The sequence below is a fragment of the Delphinus delphis genome, chromosome 8, assembly GCF_949987515.2.
Source record: "Delphinus delphis chromosome 8, mDelDel1.2, whole genome shotgun sequence".
In the NCBI taxonomy this organism is placed as follows: domain Eukaryota; kingdom Metazoa; phylum Chordata; class Mammalia; order Artiodactyla; family Delphinidae; genus Delphinus; species Delphinus delphis.
The window spans coordinates 79,332,466-79,357,537 of record NC_082690.1 but is presented as its reverse complement, the minus strand read 5'-3'; the positions used below and the strand labels follow the sequence as shown (position 1 = coordinate 79,357,537).

The 25,072-nt window shown below is 36.3% G+C and overlaps 2 protein-coding genes across 2 annotated transcripts in view; one reads left to right on the top strand and one right to left on the bottom strand.

Annotated features, from left to right (window-relative positions):
* The window catches only part of MUC15 (mucin 15, cell surface associated), a 90,796-nt gene extending 78,795 nt beyond the window's left edge, over positions 1–12,001 (top strand). Inside the window, exon 4 of the mRNA XM_060018621.1 lies at positions 11,902–12,001. Coding sequence (XP_059874604.1) covers positions 11,902–11,930 — 29 coding nt within the window. The 3' untranslated portion in view covers positions 11,931–12,001. The remainder of the gene's footprint in view (positions 1–11,901) is intronic.
* Positions 1–25,072, bottom strand: part of ANO3 (anoctamin 3) — a 408,770-nt gene that overhangs the window by 133,124 nt on the left and 250,574 nt on the right.

Sequence of the window (25,072 nt, the reverse complement as noted above, 5' to 3'; positions counted from 1 at the left end):
TTGAATCTCACTCTCCCAGGGAGAGGACTTTTAGAGGAAGTGAGTCACTTGGGGAAAAGATAGGACTAAAGCTTCCTGTTTTTCTTATTTCTTGATAACTTCACAGGGTTCAGAGTTTCATGGTTTGTTTTTAAATCATACCAATTTTTTCAGCTTTAGAAGTGACTGAGTTGCCAAGTGAAAGAAGCCAGTTGGAAAGGCAACATATTGTATGATTCCAACTATATGACATTCTGGAAAAGGCAAAACTATGAGGACAGTAAAAAGACCAGGGGTTGCCACGGGTTAGGAGGATTTTTAGGGCAGTGAAACTACTCTGAATGATACTATAATGATGGATACATATCATCATAAATTTGTGTTAACTCAGAGATTGTACAACAGCAAGAGTGAACACTAATGTAAACTACAGACTTTGGGTGATTATGATATGTTAATGTGGGTTCATCAATGGTAACAAACGTACACTCTGGTGGGGATGTTGATAATAGGTGAGGCTGTGTGTGAGTGGGGGCAGAGAGTATATGGGAAATCTCTGACTGCTCCATTTTTCTGTGAACCTAAAACTGCTTTTAAAAAGAAAGTCTTTTTAAAACACCGAGTTAAATGTCATATACCTTACAAGCTACTCTATGTCTCTTATTGCCATTTTCCTAGCAATATTAAATTTACATCTTGGGGAAAAAAGAGACATCTTCAAGTAAAAAAGTAAAAACTGAAGGACTTTGTTTCTTTTCATTTTGCTGCATGATCCTTTTTCTCTAATAAGACAATGTATTTGTTCAAGAAATATTTACTTTACAATGTTTATATACATATATATTTATTTATTTATCTACTATGTGCTAAGGATGCTTGTAGGCTCTGAGAATATTGCAAAGAACAAGGCAAAATGAGGTATATCCTCCTGTAAGGAAGATACAGTAAAGAAATAAATACATGATAAAATCCAGATAGTGCCAAGTACTATGTAAAAATAAGTTTGGTGTTTTGGAGGAGCGTCAGTAAAGACCACTTTAATGGACAGAAATAAAGATGTAGGATTTTCAGTTGGGGCAATAAGATTCAAGTTACAGAGAGCAGTCAAATTCATTTTTCTATAAAAGGAATAGTTCAATAGTTCACATAATTATTGTGAAGGGATGATTAAGTAATAAGGCAATGTGCATAAGTAGGATGATCTCTTGTTCATTTTAACACCCCATCCTTACACACAGGATACAATAAATATGTTAACTGAGATAATGCATAAATGACAGGAGTAAAAATTATGTAAAATATTGTAAACTTATTATTACTACTACTATTATAATTATGTGATGTTATTATTTACTCTACTCAATATTATTACCATTATTTTACTCAATATTATTAAGTAGAAATATAGAGGAGAGGGAGAAAGTTCTGAAGAGGGGGCCCTTTGTGTAGCCAGGGAAGTAAATAAGTACAAAAGAAAAGTGATTTTTGAAAATATCGCTTCTTACACTAAAGAGATTCATGAGATTAGGCCCTTATATTTTTGTCAAGGCAAATACTTGGAATTGTGCTGATAGAGCATCTTGCTGACTAAATTTTTATTGAATTAATTCAATGAATGCTTATGAATTATACAAAATTAATTTACGCAAAACTTCAAATCTTTTTTGGTCAGTCAGGAAAGGATATTGTTGATTACATTTCCCTGGCCTGCTGACAAGCACCTGCTGGTATATTTCAGTTTCAATTTGGTCCATTAACGGTATACCAGAAATTCATTGATGAGGCTGCATTTTAATGTATCAGAATAGCAGATTTTATGGTAAGTGTATGAGTTATCTATTGTTGCATTAAAAACGTAATACAAACTTAGGAGCTAAAAACAATGTAGATATATTATCTTACATTTCTGTGGGTCAGGAGTTCAGGCACGGCTCAGTGGGTCTTTGGGTCAGGGCCACACAAAGCTGCAATCAGGTGTTAGCAAAGCTGTACTCTCATCTTTAGACTTGACTAGGGAGAATCCACTTCTAAGATAACTCAGGCTGTTAGTAGAATTCATTTCCTTGTGGCTAAGGAATGAGTATCTGACTTCTTTCTGGCTGTTAGCTGGAGGTCATTCTCAGCTTCTAGTAGCTTCTTACTGTTCCTTGACATGTGGGCATTCCCAAGATGGCAGCTTACTTCATCAAACACAAAAGAAAAGTCTCCAGAGTGAGCTGGAGAGCAAGACAGAGTCTTACGTAATGTGACATAATCCCAGGAGGAACATATCTCTTTTGCCTTATACTAGTATTTAGAAGCAAGTATATAGGGGAGAGGATTATACAAGAAAGTAAACACCAAGAGGCAAAGATGATTCAGGCCATCCAAGAGGCTGTCTGTCACAGTAAAGTTTATGAATTAGATAAAAGTTAAAGATCTGGTTTAAAAGATTAAAAGGTTGATTTTTAAAAGGAATCTTATGAAATACTATATGAGGGAAGGAAAGCTTATGGTCTCATTCACCAAACTCCTCAATGGAACAACTGGGCGATAATATGTCAGTTTAGGAAATGTCAGGAGGAAATAAAAAACATAAAAATAAGGAAATGAAAGAATTTAGATTTTACTCATGGTTCTATGTCTGCATAGAATGTCTTCAGACAGTTGTGTTTTCCTCCCGGTTGCTCAGTTCCTCTACCAAGAATCAAAGAGTGGGTGCAAAACAAGTAAGGGTTCCTATAGCTCTGACATTCATGATGCTCTTCTTTATTCCAATATTTCTCCAAGAGGCTGTTTTTTAAAGATCATTCAGGTTTTTCAACTAACTTTGTCTAGGGTTTTTATTCCCCTTCAGAATGATGCTCACATAAATATCTGGCAGCTGAATTCACTCACTGAAGTGAAGCAAAGGTCTTTTCAGGGAAAATTGTATATGACAATTGAGCTCTGTTTTACTTCTGCCTCAGTAAGCACCTTTAACATCATGAAGGAGAAAACAGGAGACAAAGGCTGCTCTTATGCCAAAATAAAAAGCGGTATCTTACCAGTGTTATCAAATTTCACAAATCAGCTGGAATACAAAACACATACTTTGGAATGTAGCACTCTTTTTTGACCACTGAAATAAAGTCTGAAGGGGAAAATGCAGAGATGTAAAAGTCACCTAGGAAAATCTAGCACCAATTTTCAGAAATAGGGCATAAAAATAGAAAAGCAGGGCTTTGATTCCAGCAACATGGCAAACAACATAATTTCAAAACCCTCATACAATAAAAAACCTAGAAATGATAGATAAAATAAAACATACATCTTTTGAAATTCATAGAGGAATTAGCAGGAAAGCATGTAAAACTCTAGCTTCCAGATAGAAAAAAAAGGTAGAAAACCGTAACACATGTTGGAAACTAAGAGTGTGGCTACTTTGGGTAAGATCTAGAAATTAATAACAAAAACAACAACAATAGTGGGCAAAAATTTATATAATAAAAAATAAAACATCTAAATAACTAATAAACTAAAACAATAAAATTCTATGAAAGCTAGAAAATATTGAAAGTGAAAATATGGTCTATTTAATAAGTGATGCTGATTCAGATGAATTGGATATCCATATGAAAAAGATTAATTTGACTCCTACTTTAGACTTGATAGACTTTTTAGAACTGATATTCTAGTCAATTCAGTTGATTTTCTAGTCAAATATCAATTCTAGTCCAGAAATAACCCATAAATTTATGGTCAATTGACTTTCAACAACAGTTCCAAGGCAACTCAATGGGGAATGCGATGGTCTTTTCAAAAAATGGTGCTAGGGCAACTGTATATCCATGTGCAAAAGAAGGTGGACCCCTATCTTAAACCATACACAAAAATTAACTCAAAATGGAACACAGACCTAAATGTAATGAGAAAACTATAAAATTATTAGACTAAAACCATTTGAGTAAATGTTTGGGACCTTGGGTTTATAGGTTATGATTTCTTAGATACAACCCCAAGAGCACAAGTGACAGTTAAACAAACAAAATATAAATAGAACTATATCAAAATTAAACACTTTGTGCTGCAAAATAATTACATCAAGAAAGTGAAAGGCAAACCACAGAATGAAAAAAATATTTGAAAAACCATATGTCTGATAGGGTACTTGCATTCACAGAATATAAATAACTCACCAAAAACACAAATAACTCACTTAAAAATGGGTAAAAGTTTTGAACAGGGATTTGTTCAAGAAGATACAAAAATGGCCATATAAACATTCAAGGGTTTTCAGCATAATGAAAGTTACAGAGAAATGCAAATAAAAACCATAGTGAGATACCATTTTTTACCCATTATGATGGCTATAATCAGAAAGACAAAAATTATACCAGTATTGGCAAGGATATGGAGTAATTGGAACCCTTTTACGTTGCTGGTGGGGATGTAAAATAGTGGAGAAGCTTTGGAAAACAGTTTGACAATTACTCCTAATGTTAAACATAGAGTTACCAAATCATCAATTTCATTCCTAGGTATATACCCAGGGAAATGAAACCACACATCCATACAAAAACTTGTACAGAAACATTCACAGCAGTATTATTCAAAATAGTAAAACAGAAGAAACAACGCAGTGTCTACTGGATGAATACATAAATAAAATGTGGTATTACCCATATAATGAAATATTATCCAGCATTAAAAAGGAATTAAATATTGACACATGCTACAACATAGATCAACCTTGAAAATATTATACAAAGTGAAGCTAGTACAAAAGACCATATATTATATGATTCTGTTAATATGAAATTCAATAGTAGGCAAATATATACAGAGTATCAATTAATCATTTCCTAGGATTGGAGGAGTGGGAGAATGGAGAGTAACTGCTAACAGGTACAGGTTTTTTTGGGGGGAGACAAAATATTTTAAAATAATATTATGGTGATGACTACACAACCCCTATGAATATACTAAAAACAGTAAACTGTACACTTTAAATGGGCCGCGAATTGTATGGTATGTGAATTTTATCTCAGTAAAGCATTAAAAATCAGTTGCAGATGGATTATTCACTGTGAACTACATAAGAATATAGCTTTTAGAAGCTAACATAGGAACTCAGAGTAGGCGAATATTTCTAAAACAGGACAGAAAAAGAAAAAATGGATAAATTTGCCTACATTACATGTAAAAAGCATCTGTTCATCACAGGCAGACTCGGTATTGTAAAAATACCCATTATCTCACATTCATCTATAAAGCTGATATCATTCAAATGAAGATCTCAACGAGTTTTGTGTGTCTGTATATAACTTAACAAGCTAATCCTCACATGGAAGATCAAAGCGTCTTTGATAGGGAAAGATAGCGAGGAATTGTTATGTTAAGTTCAGGACTGCAGAAATTAGAAGTGGAGAGGTAAATTGCATACCTGAGCACTTAAGTTGCTTTTGCCCTCAAGGACATTTGCAGATCTTACAAGTGTGAGCTTCCATATTAGCACAGTTCTGTGTGCTGGGTGCCAGGGATACAATGGTGAATGGGCCAGACAGCCCAATCTGCCGAGGTACTTTTAGGACGCCTCAGTAGTAAGTGTACTTAAAATATTAAGATACTCCCTTCTTTTGGCTCTGAATTCATAGCAGATGAAGGGCAGGGAGATGCTAAAAAGAATGAGAAGGTCAACACAAAGAGGTCAAATTATGCAAGGCCAGAATGAATTCATTTGCGGTTTTGCAAATGCAGAAGTAAAATTGTCAAGTCAAAATATAGAAATGGGAAAACATTATCTCTGAAAGAGGGGAATAGCCCAGAACATTACCCCGGTCAAAGGCTACTGTTTCACTTGAATATTTAACTTGAAATAGCAGACCTTCAGATCAGGGTATCAAAGTTTCTGGCACTGAATAACTGCTTAGTATCATCATCATTGTCCTTGACCATATGTGGAAATTAGGACAGTTCACATAATGCTCCAAAGCAAACTATTCTAAAGTACTAGGTGTTTATTTGTCATCAATCATATACTCTAAGAAGGCAGAGAATAAAGCCTCCCATAACCTTTACAGCAAGATGGATTTGTTCTGATGAGAAATGTGTTGACTCTTGCAGAAAAGAAGAGCCCTAGGTTGTGTTCCTTACATTTGAAGAAAATTATTTTTCATGATCCAGTGCTCCTATGTTCCTCTTGCCTTCTCCCTAAAAGCTCAATAAGACAAGAATCTCTTGAGACACAGTAAGAGGACGAAGAATTATCATGCAAATATTTTTGCTAATATAATAAAGCACATGATCTTTTCACATTGGCTACAAATAATCTACTTAGAGTAAAAATGAATTGGGTCATGTTGGAAACTCTAGAAAGTTAGCATTGAAAATATAACATAGAATATGAATGCCTATTTTACCACGGATTTAGTTCTTTCCAGTACCAGAGTTACTCTTGCTATTAAGATATAGATATTTATAAACAGATAGAAAGATGAACTCTCTGAGGCACCCATGGGTGTCATTTAAGATTATGGCCCTGGCTGTTTGTATTTGTATAGATTTCTCCAGCGTTGGTCGTTTAGTTCCCTAAACTGCAGAAGGATAGGTCAAGACAAGACTAGTGGTTTTTAACTCTTCTTTGGTAATAGACAATATCTGGCGAAAAAAGGAAGGCACATACTTACATATTCATATAATTATACATATATTTTCAGAGAGTTCATGGGTCCCCTGGAACTCATGTGGAAGCCTCCATAGAGCTCCCTGGACACCAGGCTGAGAACTTCTGTGTCAGGCAGTCTCAGAATCCTCCCAGTTCTAGGAACACCTGCCTCTGTAAACTAAACTCCCCTTGGCAAGCCTTGGCAGAAAGAAGCTGCATCTCTTACAGCAAATCCTCCAAGCACTTTGGAAGCTCACAGTTAAACTGACAGTGTGGCCATTTGAGTTTATAAAAGAAGTGTGTGTTAGTGAAGGTACACAACATTTCTTTTCCCCTCTTAATCTTTCCTTTTTGGACACTATGAAAAACCAACACAAAACAATGCCTCATGTTTGAGAGCGAGTAAGTGGAGACACTTTGTATTTCTTTAATTTTGTGAAGACAACATGACTTGTAGTTGGGGTACCAGAGATGAGGACTCACTTCAACTTCTTATCTTGTGTTACTGTGCACAAATACTTAATTAAATTTCAGCATCTTTATTTATAAAATGGTAATAATAAGGCCTGTTTATTTCCCTGAAAAATTGTGAAGATGGTGGCTGATGTGTATAAATAACTAGCGTGAGTGCCAGACTTCTTAGGTGCTAGATTAATGACAACTGTCATCTGGGAAGTGATTAGACAAGATACAATATGGCATTGTTTTTCCTTGGCAAAGAGCAAGACTGGAGACAAGGTGGTTGAAGTTTTGATGGTGGGAAATGCCTTGAGGAGTCCAGGTGGCAGTACCCCGGGCATCTGACATTCAGCCTGTGAGTTACAGTCCCTGAGGGCTTCGAACAAGGAGAAGAAGGAGAGGAGGTCAGGACAGAAGATGCATGAATTTTAAAGACTGATGTTACTGATCTCAGGTCCACAGCTGGACAAGCTCCTGTCATTTTTAGCAGGTTAAAGCTGCATCTCTATTTAAAGGGGGCAGTATTCTAAAGCTAACAAAAAGTAACAGATAATTTATCACTTAAAAAAAGTAAAAATTAAAACATAAGGCAGGAATGGTTAGCTTGGAAGGCAGAAAAATGGCTCTCAATTGCTGATTTACTGATGCAAATCTTTAATAACACACCCCTTTTTAGAAGTTACACACAAAGTTGTAATTCTGTGAAGAATTTGGGAGGTCATTAAGGCACTGCTTATCTTTTAGCCAATATTGCCTAGAACTGCCCACAGCAGTCCTTTCTAGCATGCTTCTCTACGGACAATAAGAAATATGTCACAAAACAGATGGAAACAAATCACATCTTATGAAAGCCAGATTATTAATACTCAGAGGTGCAACTTTCATTAACCTAACACACACACACACACACACACACACACACATACACCCCTAATGTTCTTAGCAACTACTTTGAGCTACATGCTGAAGAAACAAAGAGGCATCTATTATTCAACAAATATTTTTTTACTGCCTACTCAGTTCCAGACACTTGCTCCAGTCATTGGGAATAGAGCGGTGAACAGCAATCAGGAGAATAAAATGCGTACTAAAGTGAAGTCCTGTATACTCCAGTTTGCATAAGAAAATGCTTATTAAGCATCCATTATGTGCTGACAAGTGGGCCTTTTTCTTTACCTGAATTTGAATTCTGGCCCTGCCTCTCAGCTAGCTACGTGGACTTGGGCACATTAATCTCTGTGTTCATTGGTTTCCTAATTTATAAAGTAGGAAACAAATATCCCCTACAATACAGAATTAAGTATTCACTGAAAGTATTGATTTAGTGTTCTTCTTCTGTCTTGGTCACTATTTTAAGCATGGGTGAAAAACACTGAACAAAATGGACATGGTCTTACAGTCCAGCCATGGGGATAAATGAGTGGATTTATCTAAAAGTAATTAGTGGGAAGTTGATACAGTGGACTTATTGCTATAATTATTAAATACTGATAATTTGAATGGAGGATAAGATGATGAATACATGCACATAGAGAAGAGTAGTTTAATAAAATAAGTGGCAGGCATTAAATGACAAATGACTGTCTGAAAAATAATAAGCATTTAAAATCATATGTTTAAATAGACAACTGCTACCCCAGAATTTAAATACAGGAAGCTACCACGGTAGTTGGTGCTGACCAAAGGTAGCCTAACTGGAAAAATAGGTTTTACTAATCAGACAACATATAAGAAAAAAAAGATCAGATAGTGTCATAATCATTTAGGCAAAAGCATCTATGAATACTCTAGAAGTGCAACAGCAGCGCTGAGGTAGAGCAAAAGATACACACATCTCAGCTCCCTAACTCATTAATAAAACACTAGTGCTTAATCTCATTCCAATGCCTTGAGAGAACCCAGTTTTATCAAACACCATTTTAATTCTAGATAACTAAGTTTTTTGTATGCCATGGTGCATGGTCCATGGTCTGTGGCCCACATTCAGTACATTTTTGCTTATCCATTTTACTTATCTCTAAATCTAACGCTGTTTGGAAGAAGATGAAAGTGGCAGTGGAGGTGGGGGCTGTGGAAAGAGTCGGTTAAAATTCATCTGTTTCCCCTCTGGGTGTGGAGAAGTTATAGATGAATTGTGTCAAACATCAGGATTTCTTATGGTTATCTTTTCATAATCAAAAGTAAAAATAAACTGGTGAAAAATAAACAGGGAAACACTGTCTTCTGTTCTTCTGAGACTTCCTATGGTATCTTGGTAATGAAGAGATACACTCTGATACACAGCCTCCATTTTCTGCATACCCTTCTCTACACTGAGATCTTTCCCTCATTCAGAGCCAGCTTGTACCAGCCAACAAGAGCCCATTTTTAAATTTTGGGAAATTTTATGAACTAGCTGACCTCACTTTGACAGCTCGAATAGGCGGGGCGGGGGGTGGGTTTGTTGTTTTTCCACCATGGAAATCAGCAAAAAAAATGTTTGAGCCCTTTACCACCACTGCTTATACTGTCAGTTGCAGTAAGACAGAGACCACATCTTTGTTGTTTACAACGTCTGTGTGGTGCTTCGTCTAGTGCCTGGTATATGATGGGTGTATCTGAGCTAGACAGATCAGATAGGAGACTTAGCAAATCCATGTGATGACTCATTCTCAGAACTTATATATGACCTTTAAAATCATAACCCAGCGACACAAAAATCCCCAATTGTGTAGTAACTCTGTTCCACCATTTCCATAATTCCCTTATGATAAAAAGGAGATGCTGAGAAATGAATTATATATATGGAGGAAGGCAGAATAAGTCATGATTTTTATAAAGTTTCTCTTACTTCAAGGCAGAACATCTCCTGACTGGGGGGATGGAGTTGCTCACAGCAAATAAGTTTAAATAGGATAAATAACCTGATTTTCATGTAGGGTTTTGAACAGCTATAGTTTTGATGTTTTTTAACCTCTTGCTATTAGGAACAACCATGGTGAAGGAATAAAGAATGCAATGGTGTTTGGGCTAAAGAATTGTGGTGACTGAATTTCTGGAGACTCTGAAAGCCAAACAGTTGTGAGTCATGAAAGAGTCCCTGCGAATCAGGTCGGCATCTGCAGGGCAGTGGCAACTGCATTAAGTAATGATGAACAAGAAGCACACAGCGTTAGAGATGATTCTTAATAATAGTATTATTAAGTATAATAGTATTCAACAAATGGTTAGATAATGCTATTTTTTCCAGTAAAAGCCTCCCCTCTTGTCTGCCTGTTTTGACCCAGTACCAATTTAAGACCCTATCAAACAAAGATGACAGATTCCAAGGTCCCAGGTTCCACAAGAGTAGTAGTTTCTTTAATCTTTGTGCCTGCTCCAGGATCCCTTTCTTTTTACAGATGGCTTTTTTAAAATTCATTAATGGAAAACATTTTACTTCAGTGTCAAAAATGCCAGTAGCATCTGCTAAACTCTAAGATCTCAGGTCAGGATGAGAAATCCTTTGAAGGCAGTATCTTGCATATCTCTCCTTGTTACCAAAGGAAGAATCGCTTACCTAAGAAAGACTAAGGAAAATTTGCATCTATAAACACATAAGCATTTTGAGCACTTTGGCAAGTCTCTATAGTTTTTGAAAATATTGCTTTCCAAAGCAGTGATACCACAAAGAAAAATAGTTACAGATAATGTCAGTCCAGAGACCTCTATTTAGGAATTCTAAAAGCATTCTCTTCTAACCCCTTGCGATTTTTTAACTAAATATGTTTCCTAAACAATATTTGCTTTATTGACATACACGTTTATTTTTTAAAAGGCAAAGTTAAATGTTTTAGACAATACAATGGAATAAATACAAATGGAACTCAATTATATATATACGTGAACTTTACTTATATATGAAAATATCTGAAGTCAGATAATTTCTAAGTAGGGAGGTTTTTTTAGATACATACAAAAAACTTACTTGTTAAGTGGGAAAATAAAAGGTAAAAGACCAGATTCGTAAGTATTCTTAAAATCGATCCCAAGTCACAAGCGTAATCCCCATGAAGCTCCCATGATTTGAGCAGTACTCATCAGGGAGAGAGAACTGAACACGTTTAAATACGTAATGGGGGCTGCTGATCCTTTTATATATTGCTTAGGTTTTGTTTGCCTTTTGAAAGTTTTTCAGAGCAACAGAAGATTCATATTTTCCAACCTAGACATCACCAAGCCCTTTCAAAGACTTGTCACCACTTGTTTAGTGGTGTAGGGAGAGACTAGCTTGCCAGATGCAACATTCGAGGTCTATTTGCTTAAGTTATAAACATATAACACATAGCATTTATGAACTTCCTCTCGTCCTCTTCTTTACTTCTCTCCCTCCACCACAAAATCCCATGTGTGGAGGCAATTAGTAAACAAAGTAGAATTTGCCACCTATCGTGTAGAATGAAATGAGAGGTTGTACATCACACTGTGCATTAGACAAATCTCTTCTTCCAGATCATTTTTTTCTTAGCTTCTCTTTTATTTCTCCTAAAGTCCTACAACCTCTAAGCACCTGCCTCCTCCTCTTGGATTTTTTCTTTCCTTAATCCCAACCTCCCTCCCTTTCTCAGCCCAGAATCAGGCCACCAAAGGGATAAAGCCAGCTTTGCCACTTAACATGACTGTGCATCCTTGGACCAGTTATTTAATCTCTCAAATCTTCAATTTTCCCATCAATAATTATATAATACTCTGTCTTATTGATAAAGTACTATGTGCCAACACAATTGTATTTTACATGAATACCCATTTGTTGATTCCTTATAAATATCCTATGTAGTATGTATTATTGACTGTTATTACTCTCCCCCCTTATTTTATAGGGAGGAAATCTGAGGCAAAGAGAATTTAAACAACTTTTCCAACATAGCATGTAAGAGGCAGCACCAAACCCAAATTCATGTGTCCTAAATCCAGGAGCTAAGTTCTTAACTCTTATCTTATATTAAAAGATTTATATTTATAAAGTGATAAGAATCATACCTATTTCACATGTTTATTATGTAAAGTCCCATGTACTCTTTAGCACATACTATTTGTTAATTACATATATATATATTTTTTCTTTGTTTTGGCTGTGCCACGCAGCTTGCAGGATCCCCGACCAGGGATTGCACCCGGGTCCCTTGCAATGGAAGCGTGGAATCCTAACCACTGGACCACCAGGGAATTCCCATTAATTACTTTTATAATTACTGTTATTATTTTTTTATTTTTACTACTTCTGTCAAGTATATAAAAGACTAACATCCTGACATCATAAACAAAAGATCCTCCAATGCCGTATCTGTCCTTCAGAACCAAACTGAGGGGTTTATTACATAAATTGAAAGATTCATTCTGTTACTTATGTAAGGAGTTTCATGTGTTGCCCCGTTAAGTGGCAACATAGCTCCAATTTGTTTGAATGATGTTTTAGTGCCCCCAGGAGTTGCTCAGTTGGCCGACTAATTCACTGTGTGAAAGTGTTTTGCAAATCTGCAGGATGTCACAAAGGTTTGAGTTTATGGGTATGAGGCAGTAAAGGCTCCTGAATAAGACTTGTTATATAAATTCATATTGCTCCATACCTGTAGTCTTTCTACAGTCCTTTTCCTATACTCTGTGCTATAGCTAAGTGTGTCTCTTGTCTTGGCCACTGCACATACATAATCTTGTCTAGACTCTACTTGTGTTCATGCTGCTCCTCTAATTGCCCCATCCCTTCCTTTGCTTCCTTTTTTCCAACTCTGCTCTTTTTTCCCCAATAATATTCATGCCTGATACAAAATGAAGATGAAGTGAAAGTATTGCTCAGAGGTGCCTGCTATTACAAGTTGAGTTCTCTTTCTCTCATTCTCTCCTCTCTCTCCCCCCAGATATAGATGCAACTATATGTGTGCATGCATATATACTTATATGATATATAATATGCAATACATAATACAGATACACAGGCATGGAATTTTATACATATTGTTATAAAATGTGTTCAGCTTTAACTCTATGTCCAGTAGAGCTAGTTAGCTTCAAGAACAGCTGGTTCTAGAGAGTCAAATGCAGTTGTCAGGATTCTTACTTTCTCTACTATTACATCTCTTCTCTATCTCTTGTCTTTTAATTCTGTTTTTGTTTGTTTTTCTATTTGTCTCATTCCTTACATTAAAAATAACTTTCTTCCCACAGTTGGGGAGAGATCATCTTTCCCTATAGTTCTTGGAGAACATCCCAGAGTGGAATTCAGCTTTGGGATCTTGTCCGTCACTGTGTCTGTTGTTATAGACAAAAGGGTGGGGGATTCTGATTGGCATTCTTAGGGTAGGTAAAGAGGGTCAGTACCACCTGAATGTCAAAGGAAGTGATGTTTGGGTAAAACAACAGGAAAAGTCCATTATACCTTGATATCAATAGGCAAAGTTTTATCTAATTTCATTTGAATTAGGCAGAAAACAAAGCTTATTCCAGGGGAGAGTGATGAGGCATTTTCATCTTGTTTTAATGCAAAGACTTCAATGAGATCAAGGATACATGATACTGGGGTTCCCTAAACTTTTTCCAGATTTTTAGGGAGGAGCGTCTGAGGCTTTGTAGTCTCAGCAGCTCATGTGGATTAGACTTGCTGGGTCAGGGGATCCCAGACCAGGCATGGGGAATACCACAATTTTATATTTTGATGTTTTATTTATTGTTATGCCATAGGCCCACTTTTTAGTGGTGCAGGTGGCCATGTCCTACTGCACTGTTAAATAGCTGAACAGTATTCAGTTTGATCATTCTATCATTTATTTACCTTCTACTGAAGAATATTTTGGCTTAATTTGCTAAACTGTTCTTTGCTATGATTCATCATGATTCAATGAATATCCTTACTCATACATCCCTATTAACATCTCTAATTGTTTTATTCATATGAATTCCTAGAATTAAAATTACTCAAAAATTTTATCCAATTTCAAAGACAAGCTTGATTTCCTCCTTCTTCATAAACTTTATCTAAACTCTTCAGGCCACACTAATAACTCTATTCCACCTAAAGCTGTAATGTTTTCCTAATATTCTCTTTCATGTTCACTCATTTAACAAGTTTATTGTGAGTTCCTGTTATGAGGCAGGTTCCGTGCAAGGGGCTGATGTAATTACAAAGAAAAATAATCCATGATCCCTATCCTTTGAGAGAGTAATTGAGTCGAGTAGACAGAGAGGACAAGTAATTACAATTTGGTGTGATTTGGGCTGTACGGGGGTGAGTGCAAGAGCTATGAGAACAAAGATAAAGTGACTGTCTGGAGAAGAAAGGAAAAGTCTTCTCTTCAACAAATGGTACTGGAACAACTAGACATGCAAAACAACAAATGCAAAACAAAACAACTAATGGAGACAGACTTTACACTCTTCACGAAAATAATTCCAAATGGATCATAGACCTAAATGTAAAATATGAAACTATAAAACCCTTAGAAGATAACATGGAAGAAAACCTATATGACCTTGGATACGGTGATACCATTTTAGATACCAAAGACATGATCCCTGGAAGAAATAATGCATAGCTAGACTTCATTAAAATTCTGCTCTGGAAATAGACAATATCAAGAGAATTAGGAGGCAAGGTATAGACTGGGAGGAAATATTTTCAAAAGACATATCTGATAAAGACCTGTTATCCAAAATAAAGAACTCGTGAAACTCAATATAAAAAATCCAATTAAAAATGGTTGTGATCACTTAACAAGTACCTTTTCAGAGAAGATCTACAGATGGCAAATAAGTATATGAGAAAATGCTCCACATCATATGCCATCAGGGAAATGCAAATTAAAACAATAATGACGTACCATTACACATCTGTTAGCATGGCCAAAATCTGGAACACTGACAACAGTAATGATGGTGAGGATTGTGGAGCAACAGGAATTCTCACTCATTGCTGGTGAAAATGCAAAATGGTATAGCTACTTTGGAAGACAGTTTGGGAGTTTCTTACAAGACTAAACATAATCTTACCATACGATCCAGAAATTGTGCCCCTTGGTATTTACCCAAAGAAATTGAAAACCTATGTCCACACAAAAACCTGCATGTGGATGTTCATAGTAGCTTTATTAATAATTGCCCCAAATTGGAAGCAACCAAGATGTCCTTCAGCAGGTGAATAGATAAAAAAAACTGTGGTACATCCAGACAATGGAATATTGTTCATCATTAAAAGTAAATGAGTTATAAAGCTATGAAAAAGATATAGAGGGATCTTAAATGGATATTGCTCAGTAAAAGAAACCAATCTGGAAAGCCTATATACTGTATGATCCCACCTATATGACATTCTGGAGAAGAAAAAGCTTTGGAAACCACAAAAACACTAATAATAAGATCTGTGGTTGCTGGCAAGGGGGCAAGAGTAAGGGAGAGATGAATAGGCAGAGCACAGAGGATTTTTAGACAGTGAAAATGCTCTGTATATTACTATAATGCTGTATAAATGTCATTGTACATTTATTCAGCCCATAGAATGTACAATATCAAGAGTGAACCCTAAGGTAAACCGTGGACTTTGGGTGATTATGATGTGCCCATGTAGGTTGATCCTTAGTAAAAAATGTACCATTCTGGTGAGTGATGCTGATAATGGGGGAGACTATGCATGTGTGGGGGCTGGGGGATATGGGAAATCTCTGTTCCTCCCTCTTAATTTTGTTGTAAATCTAAAATTGCTCTAAAAATAGACTTTAAAAAGTGGTATGTGACTTGATTCCTGAAAAATGAATAGAAGAAAGGGGAGAAAACTCTGCATGCAAAGGCACAGGTCATGGAAATGAGAGAGTGTATTCAAGACCTATTAGGGTGTTGGTTATGTTAGGAGAAATTGGTACCTGAAAGGACTGTCAAAGAACATAAAGGATGATTCTTATGCACTCTAACATTTGAGTCAGAGTTGCTCTTATGTCCCTATTCTTATCCTCCCCAACTAACTACAAACTCTTTGATGACTGGAACTATATTCATTTTATATCCACTATACTTTGGATAGTGCTATATCCATATACTTTGTATATATGCCTGTGTAGGCACCGACACACACACACACACACACACACACGCACACGCACACGAATGACTCAATTAGTCATTCAACTTGTGGTTGTCTTCTCAAAGTCACAGTTTTTTCTTTTCAATGATATATGTGAATTTGGAAATGCTATAATAATGTGCATTTTTTCTTATTGCATAAAAAATAAAGGGAATAAAAAAATCACCTACAGTCCTAGTATACTTGGTGACTCTCTCACACACACAAACAAGTATAATTTTGCTTTCAAACCTGCTTTCTTTTTTCCCTTCTTCACATGTCATTTTAATCAACCTCACTGTGAATTTTTAATAACTGTCATCTCTGTAATCATACATTTGTACAGGTTTTGATGTTGGAAACTGATGTATCCACCTTAACTGCAAGCACTCCTGGCTAAACCACCATCATCTCTCAGCTGGGATGCTATAACGCCAGCTTACTTCCATCACTGTTCCCCCCCTGTCATGTACAGAGTGATCTTTTGAAAACAGAAATCTGTTGAAAACCCTTTAAACTTAGAATAAAATCCAGACTCCCCAGCACAGGCCCCCTGTAATGGTGTGCTTGCTCACCTCTCTGTCTCCTCTCATTTCGGCCATCCTGGTGTTCAGTCTCTGTGTTCCTGCCACACAGGCTACGTGTCAGTTTCTTTCCCACCTCAGGGCCCTCACCTCATGAGGCACCTCTCTGCCTGGAATGCCTCTTTCTCCCACTCCCCCCCCTCGGCTGACTTCTCACCTTTCAGTTCTTGCCTTTAAAACCTTCTGAGGGCTTCCCTGGTGGCGCAGTGGTTAAGAGTCTGCCTGCCGATGCAGGGGACACAGGTTCGTGCCCCGGTCCAGGAAGATCCCACATGCTGCGGAGCGGCTGGGCCCGTGAGCCATGGCCGCTGAGCCTGCGCGTCCGGAGCCTGTGCTCCGCAACGGGAGAGGCCACAACAGTGAGAGGCCCGCGTACCGCAAAAAAAATCCCCCAAAAAAACAAAAAAAACCAACCTTCTGAGAGGTTGCCTCCCTGATCACCCCAAGTAACCCCTCTTCCACTACCTAATGACCCACTCAATGACAACTTGTAAATAGTTATTTACTTGTTGGTTTACTATTTATTTTCTGACTCTTCCACTAGATGACTACAAGCTTTGCAAGGGTAGGAATTCTGCCTGTTTTATTCATCAAGGAATATCCAGACTTAGTACAGGGTCTGGCATATGATAGGCTCTCAAAATGCAGAGTACACTGGAGATATTAAGGGAAGATTTAAGGCAGTGGTTCTCAAATGCGGTACTAGTACCAGCAGCATCAACATCACCTGAGAACTTGCTAGAAACACAAATTCTCCGGTCTCAACTGGAATTATTGTTATCAGAAACTCTGGAGTTAGAGCTCTGTCATCTGTTTTTTAATAAGCCCTACAGGTGATTTTGATGTTCCCAGTCTGACAACCACTGTTGTAAGGTATCTGTTTAGAAAAAGAAACATACATATTTTGTTTAAAACTTCCCACAGCTAAAATTTCTTGGGATGTGAAATTTGAACCTTAAATATCACCAAATGTCATCTCTCATTTATTGAGAAAAAAACGCCCACAGATAATTTTAAAAAATATTGTAACCTGACAATTAGTGAAGTTTTGCTTATAGTTTTGCTTTTAAGATAATAAAATACACATATTCTTATGACTATGAAGTAAAATTACGCAGCATATACTCTTCCCTGAAAAGAGTCCTCAAATGTAAAGCTACTTTCCTATTGATGGCTGAGTATTAATTCCGTTAAAATCAGGTATAATTATGGAAAAGTACATTTCCTACTTCTCTCAAGATGGTTCAAACAATGAATTGTTCTGAATGATGTATCAAACACTTGGTCTTCGAGGTGAATTTTTCCACTAGTGACTTCAGTTATTTTATTTAAGGGGAATCAGTTTTTCACATTTGGAGTGTCCTATGGAATGCAGCCGGTTCCTTGAGCAACACAGTATCAATGGAATTGCAAAGAAGATCGAAAATTAATGATTGAAGTTGAGACTTCAGATTGGATCCAAAACACCTGACCTGCATAACTGGATAATTGTGACTCTCAATACCATAGAATAAGGCATATACCCATAGAAAGAATACAAATTATGAAGCAGGTATAAATATTCTTTTCAGAAGTTAAAAAGGAACCAAAGGGAAGAGAGAAACAAAATACTGATTGTAATTCTATAATGTAACAGGCATTGAACTAAGTGCTGTTTTTTTAGACTGTCTTGTATTATTCTCTCTCTACCCATTTTTATTTGCTTAAAATCAAAGTTTTTCTGTTTTTTCTAATGAAAACCAAAAGCCAAGCCTTTCTAAGTAGAATAGTCTATGATGGAGCAGACTGTGGTCTTCTATTGGGTTCTCAATGAAATAAATACTTTTTTAATATGTGAGCTTTAAATATAATCTTAGTGAAAGTAATTTACCGAAGATACATTTGAGTATACTTTCCTGCTCACTGATTTTTATATTTTAAATACTATATGATGAATCTTTTAAGTACTTATTTTTCTCAAAGAAAAGAACACTTATTTCCACATCAGTGATTATCTATTTTAGGTGATCTAACCTTGAATGCAGATTTAGAAGTTGAACCTCTGTTCTCCAAAGGGAAGCAGTTGACATTTTTAAAACAAATGAAAATAAAGCCTTCAGAATGGGACAAATTAATTAATTTTATCACCTTTAAAAGCATAAGAAAATAAAGATGGCAGGTTGAAAAACATTTTGTTCCCTAGTTTAAATCACAATAAATTTCATAGTTGTGTCACTTATTTATTTTAACATTTAATATTATAAGATATGTTTCTTTAAATTAAGATATTTTCTCAGATATTCTACTTTGACTGAAATTATTTACTAAAGCATCTTGTATAATAATTTCTTAAGAACATCTTAAAAAGACATACTTTTACAAGTGATCATATTTCATGTATTTCTGAATCAAGAACAAATTTTAGAGTAGAACTGGTAAATACCTATTTCATTGAAACCAAAAATCAAATGACTTAAAAATAGTCAAAACTTCAGAGAGGCAGCATCTGTTACGTGAGATAAACACTGATGCTTAAAATATAACAATTTAGATCATATATTTCTTATTTTTAAAAATACATTTCTAGTATTTTGAAAAAACAGATACACTCATCTCCAATTCTGAAATCAATATCTATTATTCTTAGCTGGCTTCTTACATATTTTTAAGAAAACAGAAAAGTAAAAGAGAATTCCTAGATTGATATATTTATTTAAACATACCACAGTCAGAGCTCTGGGTTCAGCTGCATTTGGAATCCTTCATTGCTGACAACAGAGTTTCAAATGACAATCTTCTTTGACACACTCTTCAGCATGACAACAGAAAGTTCTCTCTTCCACCACCTGCTTTTCCCATTAGCTAGTGTTACATACTGAACGCTGCACAAAGCATTTGACTGGAGGGTTTTTAGACAACTCTTTAAATGCCTGAGTCTGAATAATGATTAAAAGAAAAAAAAAGATAACTCATCTCTTTATAAGAACTTCTGTATTGTTTTTTATTACTTTATTTTAAGTGGGGTGTTTATGGGGTCGGGTAGGGGGCTGCCTTCATGTGCCCTTGTTTAATAGTGTCTATGTATGATTCACCTAAGTGGCATTTAGTCATATAATGTCAGTGACATTTTGATGATTTTACTGTCAATTTTTAATAATCTATTGCATATTCTTAGGTTATTTGAATTAGTTGGGCAGTTTAACATAAAAGGTGGGAGGTATGTTTCAGTCTGAATAATAGTGGTCTGACAAACAAAAAGTGTTTTATTGGTGAACCAGGTAATGTTTTTTTATAGAATGGGTTTACTAGGATTGCCTATATATTTTTTCAGCTTTTCATGTAAATTGCCTCATTTTCTTTTTCACTAGAGAAAGTTTCAATAGTAACATCTGTAATTTCTGAAAACTCCTACAACTGTTAAACTTGATATTGCATCATATTGGTTCTGGGCTGCATACAATGAAAGCAATAGAAGTAACTGCTATCTAAAAAGAAACAAACTAATAAATAAACTTGAAAAATTTTGCCCCTTTGTGGTTAACATTCACATGATGCAATGCAACAGAGGGTTACATTTATTTTTGTCAGGAAAACCTCCACAGGATAGTTTGTAATTGGGACTGACAAGACACTGAACTAAGAATCAGCTACTCGGGCTTCCCTGGTGGCGCAGTGGTTGGGAGTCCGCCTGCCGATGCAGGGGACGCGTGTTCGTGCCCCGGTGCGGGAAGATCCCACATGCCGCGGAGCAGCTGGGCCCGTGAGCCACGGCCGCTGAGCCTGCGCGTCCGGAGCCTGTGCTCCGCAACGGGAGAGGCCACAGCAGTGAGAGGCCCACGTACCGCAAAAGGAAAAAAAAAAAAAAAAAAAAAAGAATCAGCCACTTAATAGATATGGCCTTGAATTAATCAGCATGCTAAAAACTGATTTTCCAGTTAGGCCCAGATAACAGAACATTTTAACTTCACACAAGAGTTTGGAACCTTTAAACAACATATGGTAGATTACTGTCATCCCTGTGTCTAAACTACCTGTGGCATCAAGGGATTAATAAAATCATACAGGTCTCCATGACTGCGACCCTCATCTGGAATCTTGATTTTCATCTTGCAGAGAAGTCAACAGCCACAAAACAACTTTTTAAAAATCCACAAGCTTCAGAAGTTATTTAATAAACCCAACAGTGCTTTATTTTTGTTGATATTTCCCTTTGAAAATAGTGATAGTTGCTCAGAATAGTCACATTTTGATGGACTCATTTGGTGGCATTAAGAAGTCTGTAGGCCAATGTGAATGGAGGCAAAGGACATGAGGAAGTGAAGGGCTATAAGCAGCAGGGAAGGGATGAGTATCTCACAATTGATTAGGATTTGAGCACAGGAACCTCAATTTTATACTTTCTTCTTAAACATAAAACATTGAGGAAAGCACGATACTCATGGTCCCTAGTGAACATGAGAATTCCTGAGGGATGCAAACATGTTCTCTTACTACCTGATGTGCTTGTCTCATGGCCTCTACAGGCCCTTTTGTGCACCTCCAATGTACTCGGCACAGCGCAGTGCTTAACAGTGTGGTGGTCTCTATATACTTCCTGCCTTACCTAGCTGTATGAGAACAGGGATACTTAGCCATTCCAAGGCTCCATTTCCTCACCTATGAAAAGGGGATAAAAATATACCCTACTTTTTAGAGATGTGATTATAAATGAATACAGGTCATCAATAAAATCCCTGAAGGGTCCTTAATAAATGTTAGCGGTTGTAATTATTTAATATTATCATTATTATTAATGTTCTGACTCCCAATCCAGTGTTCCTTCTGCTACATACACAAACTGGAGAGAGCGTTGAGGTAGGAGATTAATGAAGTAGATTTGACTTCTACTATGTTCAAATGACATTAGTTTTGATCTGATTCTATTGGCTGCCTTCATTTCTCAGCAGGTAGAGAACTGATTTGATGTGAGCCTATCACTGACTGAATGTATAAATATGAAGTAGAACAATTATCTGCACCATTTAACTGGTGTGCCCACGCATTAACTTACTGAATTTACTTTCACATCCCATAAACATAAGTAAAATTTCTGCAGACAAGTTATTGCAGCTCTCATTTTAGAGCTAGAGTCCTCCAGGGAAGCTTAGGTCTCCCAAGATGCACTAAATACTCACGGGGAAAACCAGCAAGCTGGAGATTCAGGAAGCCTCTTCTGTGTCTAATTACCAAGACATTAGTTCCAGGAGACCGAAAACATCTTATGGCATCTTGTTTGTTTTCTGGTATTGGTTATGAAATAAGCCTTCCTATATAGGTACATTTTTTCCTATATAGTCTTCGAGGGAACAAAGACATGGATCCCGACAAATCCATCCCTCACCTGAATCTACTCTCATAATTAACGTCTCCATGTCTTGATTTCCTAGCTTCCTGCTCTAGTCATAGTTGTAGGGGCTTTTGTGGAGGAGGGGAGTAGAGTTCTTTTTTTTACTGATTTACAAGGGTAGTTCCTACACTGTGTAGCAGATGCAGTTGAAAATATTTAGTCTACTGATTATTGTGGAATATCAAGGAGTATACACATTCTCCCTCGTGGCTACTTTTGCTAGAAATATTATTTGTAACCAACTCTCTGTAAATTTTTACTTTTTTGATACACAAGTAAATTACAACAGCTCAGTCCACTCCTGGATGCTGTGGGTTAGCCACACAATAATAAAATACAGAACTGCCTACTTCAGAGCAACATTTCAGGGGTTTTGAAAGATATGATTTAATATATGTGAGTGTATTTCTTACAGTTAACTATTGAGCGGGAGTCAGAAAAGCATAGGAGTCAAAGAGACATGCTACAATCCAGCTCTGCTCCTGCCTAGCTCAGAGACTGGGCAAGAAACTTACCTCTTTAAACCTTATTTTCTTCATTAGTAAAATGAGACTACCACTACTTACTTTCATTGAGTTATTATGAGAATTAAGTTAGATAATGCATATGTATATATAAAGCTTCCGGTGTGTAAGTGATGAATACTTACTAGGGGAAAACCTAAAATGCTATTTAATGAAGGTTAACAGACTGAAAAGGTGAAATCCTGAATTGTTCTTGTTTCACTAGTATAGCAAAGTGGAAAAGCAGTTTTGGAAAATAGAACCATCTTATTTCAAATCCTGGATCAGCCATTTACCTGCTGTGTGAGATTTTAAAATGGGAATGATAATATTGTAATATTTACTTATGGCTTAAATTTAAGAATACATGAAGTAAACTTGAAGTCATGTGAATTTGATCAATTGGTGTAATTTTTTGTATACAATTCTAATAATTTTATCCATGAAAAAGAGCTAGATTATTTTTATACAGTTGGTATCAAACAGCACATATTGGTTTTTTTTAAAACCACCTTCCTATTATATAATCATACACTGCAATCATTTCCCATCATCCTTAAATAATTTGGGGACTTATTTTTCAACATAGTATCACCTTGTTTAAAGGCATTCATGCTTTTAATTTCATCTTGATCCTTTAAGTGCTTTATCTTCCCTCCCCCACAAGTCTGTCACTCACAGTGTGAGAAATATCTTTACACAAAATTATTTGGGCTAACATCTAGTTACATTTCCTGAATAGATTTCTAGAAGTGGGTCAAAAGGAAAGATTATTTTAAGGTTTTTAATCCTTATTGTTAAATTACTTTCCAGAAAATTTGGATCAATATACATACCTACCAGCAAGAAATAAAAGCAACAGTTTATAGTGTCAATTCTGAGTTTTATATTTAAAAAAAATTATAATTTGGTTTAAAAAAAGTTGCTTACATTTGTATTTCTGCAATTACTAGTACTGCTAATCATTTTACATGTTAAAATTATATTGTTTTTTAATGATATTTTTTACTCTTGCATTCATTAATTATATTATTATGATGTCTTTGTAGAATAAGAACATTAACCACCCTTTGGTATATTCTTTTTTTAAAGTAATTAATTAATTAATTAATTTATTTATTTTTGGCTGTGTTGGGTCTTTGGTGCTGCACACAGGCTTTCTCAAGTTGTGGAGAGTGGGGGCTACTCTTCATTGTGGTGCGCAGGCTTCTCATTGCGGTGGCTTCTCTTGTTGCAGAGCATGGGATTTAGGCGTGAGCGCTTCAGTAGTTGTGGCTCATGGGCTCTAGAGTGCTGGCTCAGTAGTTGTGGCGCACAGGCTTAGTTGTCCCGCGGCATGCGGTATCTTCCCAGACCAGGGTTTGAACCCGTGTCCTCTGCCTTGGCAGGCGGATTCTTAACCACTGTGCCACCAGGGAAGCCCTCCTTTGGTATATTCTAGTATGTCAGCTCATCATCACATCTTAAGTTTATCTCTTACTTCTTAATTTTATTGTAATTTTGATACTGGTTAGTATCTAAATAGCTCTATCAAGATTTCCATGATTAATTTTATTGTTGGTGTAGACAAGTCATTTAGAAATGACATTCTTCTAGCTTGTGATTAGAAAAAAATGCTAATTTTATTTTTACATATTAATTTTGAATTGATTAACTATCTTCAGTTCATTTTGGTGTAAGATGTGAGGTAGGCATCTGAAAACATTTTAACTCCTACCAAATTATTGATCAGTTATTGTAAGAACATTTGCACATTATTATTATTATTATTATTTTTTTTTTTTGCAGTACGCGGGCCTCTCACTGTTGTGGCCTCTCCCTTTGCGGAGCACAGGCTCCGGACGCACAGGCTCAGCAGCCATGGCTCACGGGCCCAGCCGCTCCGCGGCATGTGGTATATTCCCGGACCGGGGCACGAACCCGTGTCCCCTGCATCGGCAGGTGGACTCCCAACCACTGCGCCACCAGGGAAGCCCTGCACATTATTTTTAAGATCAGTATTTCTTTACAATTTGAAATGCTACTTTTATCATAATACACACATGCACACACATTTGGGTTTAAGCAATCCATAGATAATATGGAGTGATTCTGGAAAATCTTATGCTAAATCTTTGGGAAAACACACACTAGCAATTAGCTAGTGTAGAACATTTTCTAGGGAGGGCTTCTGATGGTCAAGGTAGGCAATTAAATGGTACCAGGGAGGGAGTTGCTTCCTATGGCTACAGGGAAGATATGCCTTCCTCAGTATCAAAGGTTTTGTAGACAAGACCAGGTATCCTTTTGGCTGCTTAAAAAGGAGTCTTCTTACTACTAGGCAAGAAGATAAATTTAAAACACTAGCTAAAAAGATTAAGCAACCAAGATGATTTGCTGGATGTCCCATGTTTATATAAAAATTAAATATTTAGGGTACCATTTCCCACAGTGAAATTATCAAATATAAATATGAAAGTATTATTTCAGGTCCTAAGTTAGGGAGATATTAACATT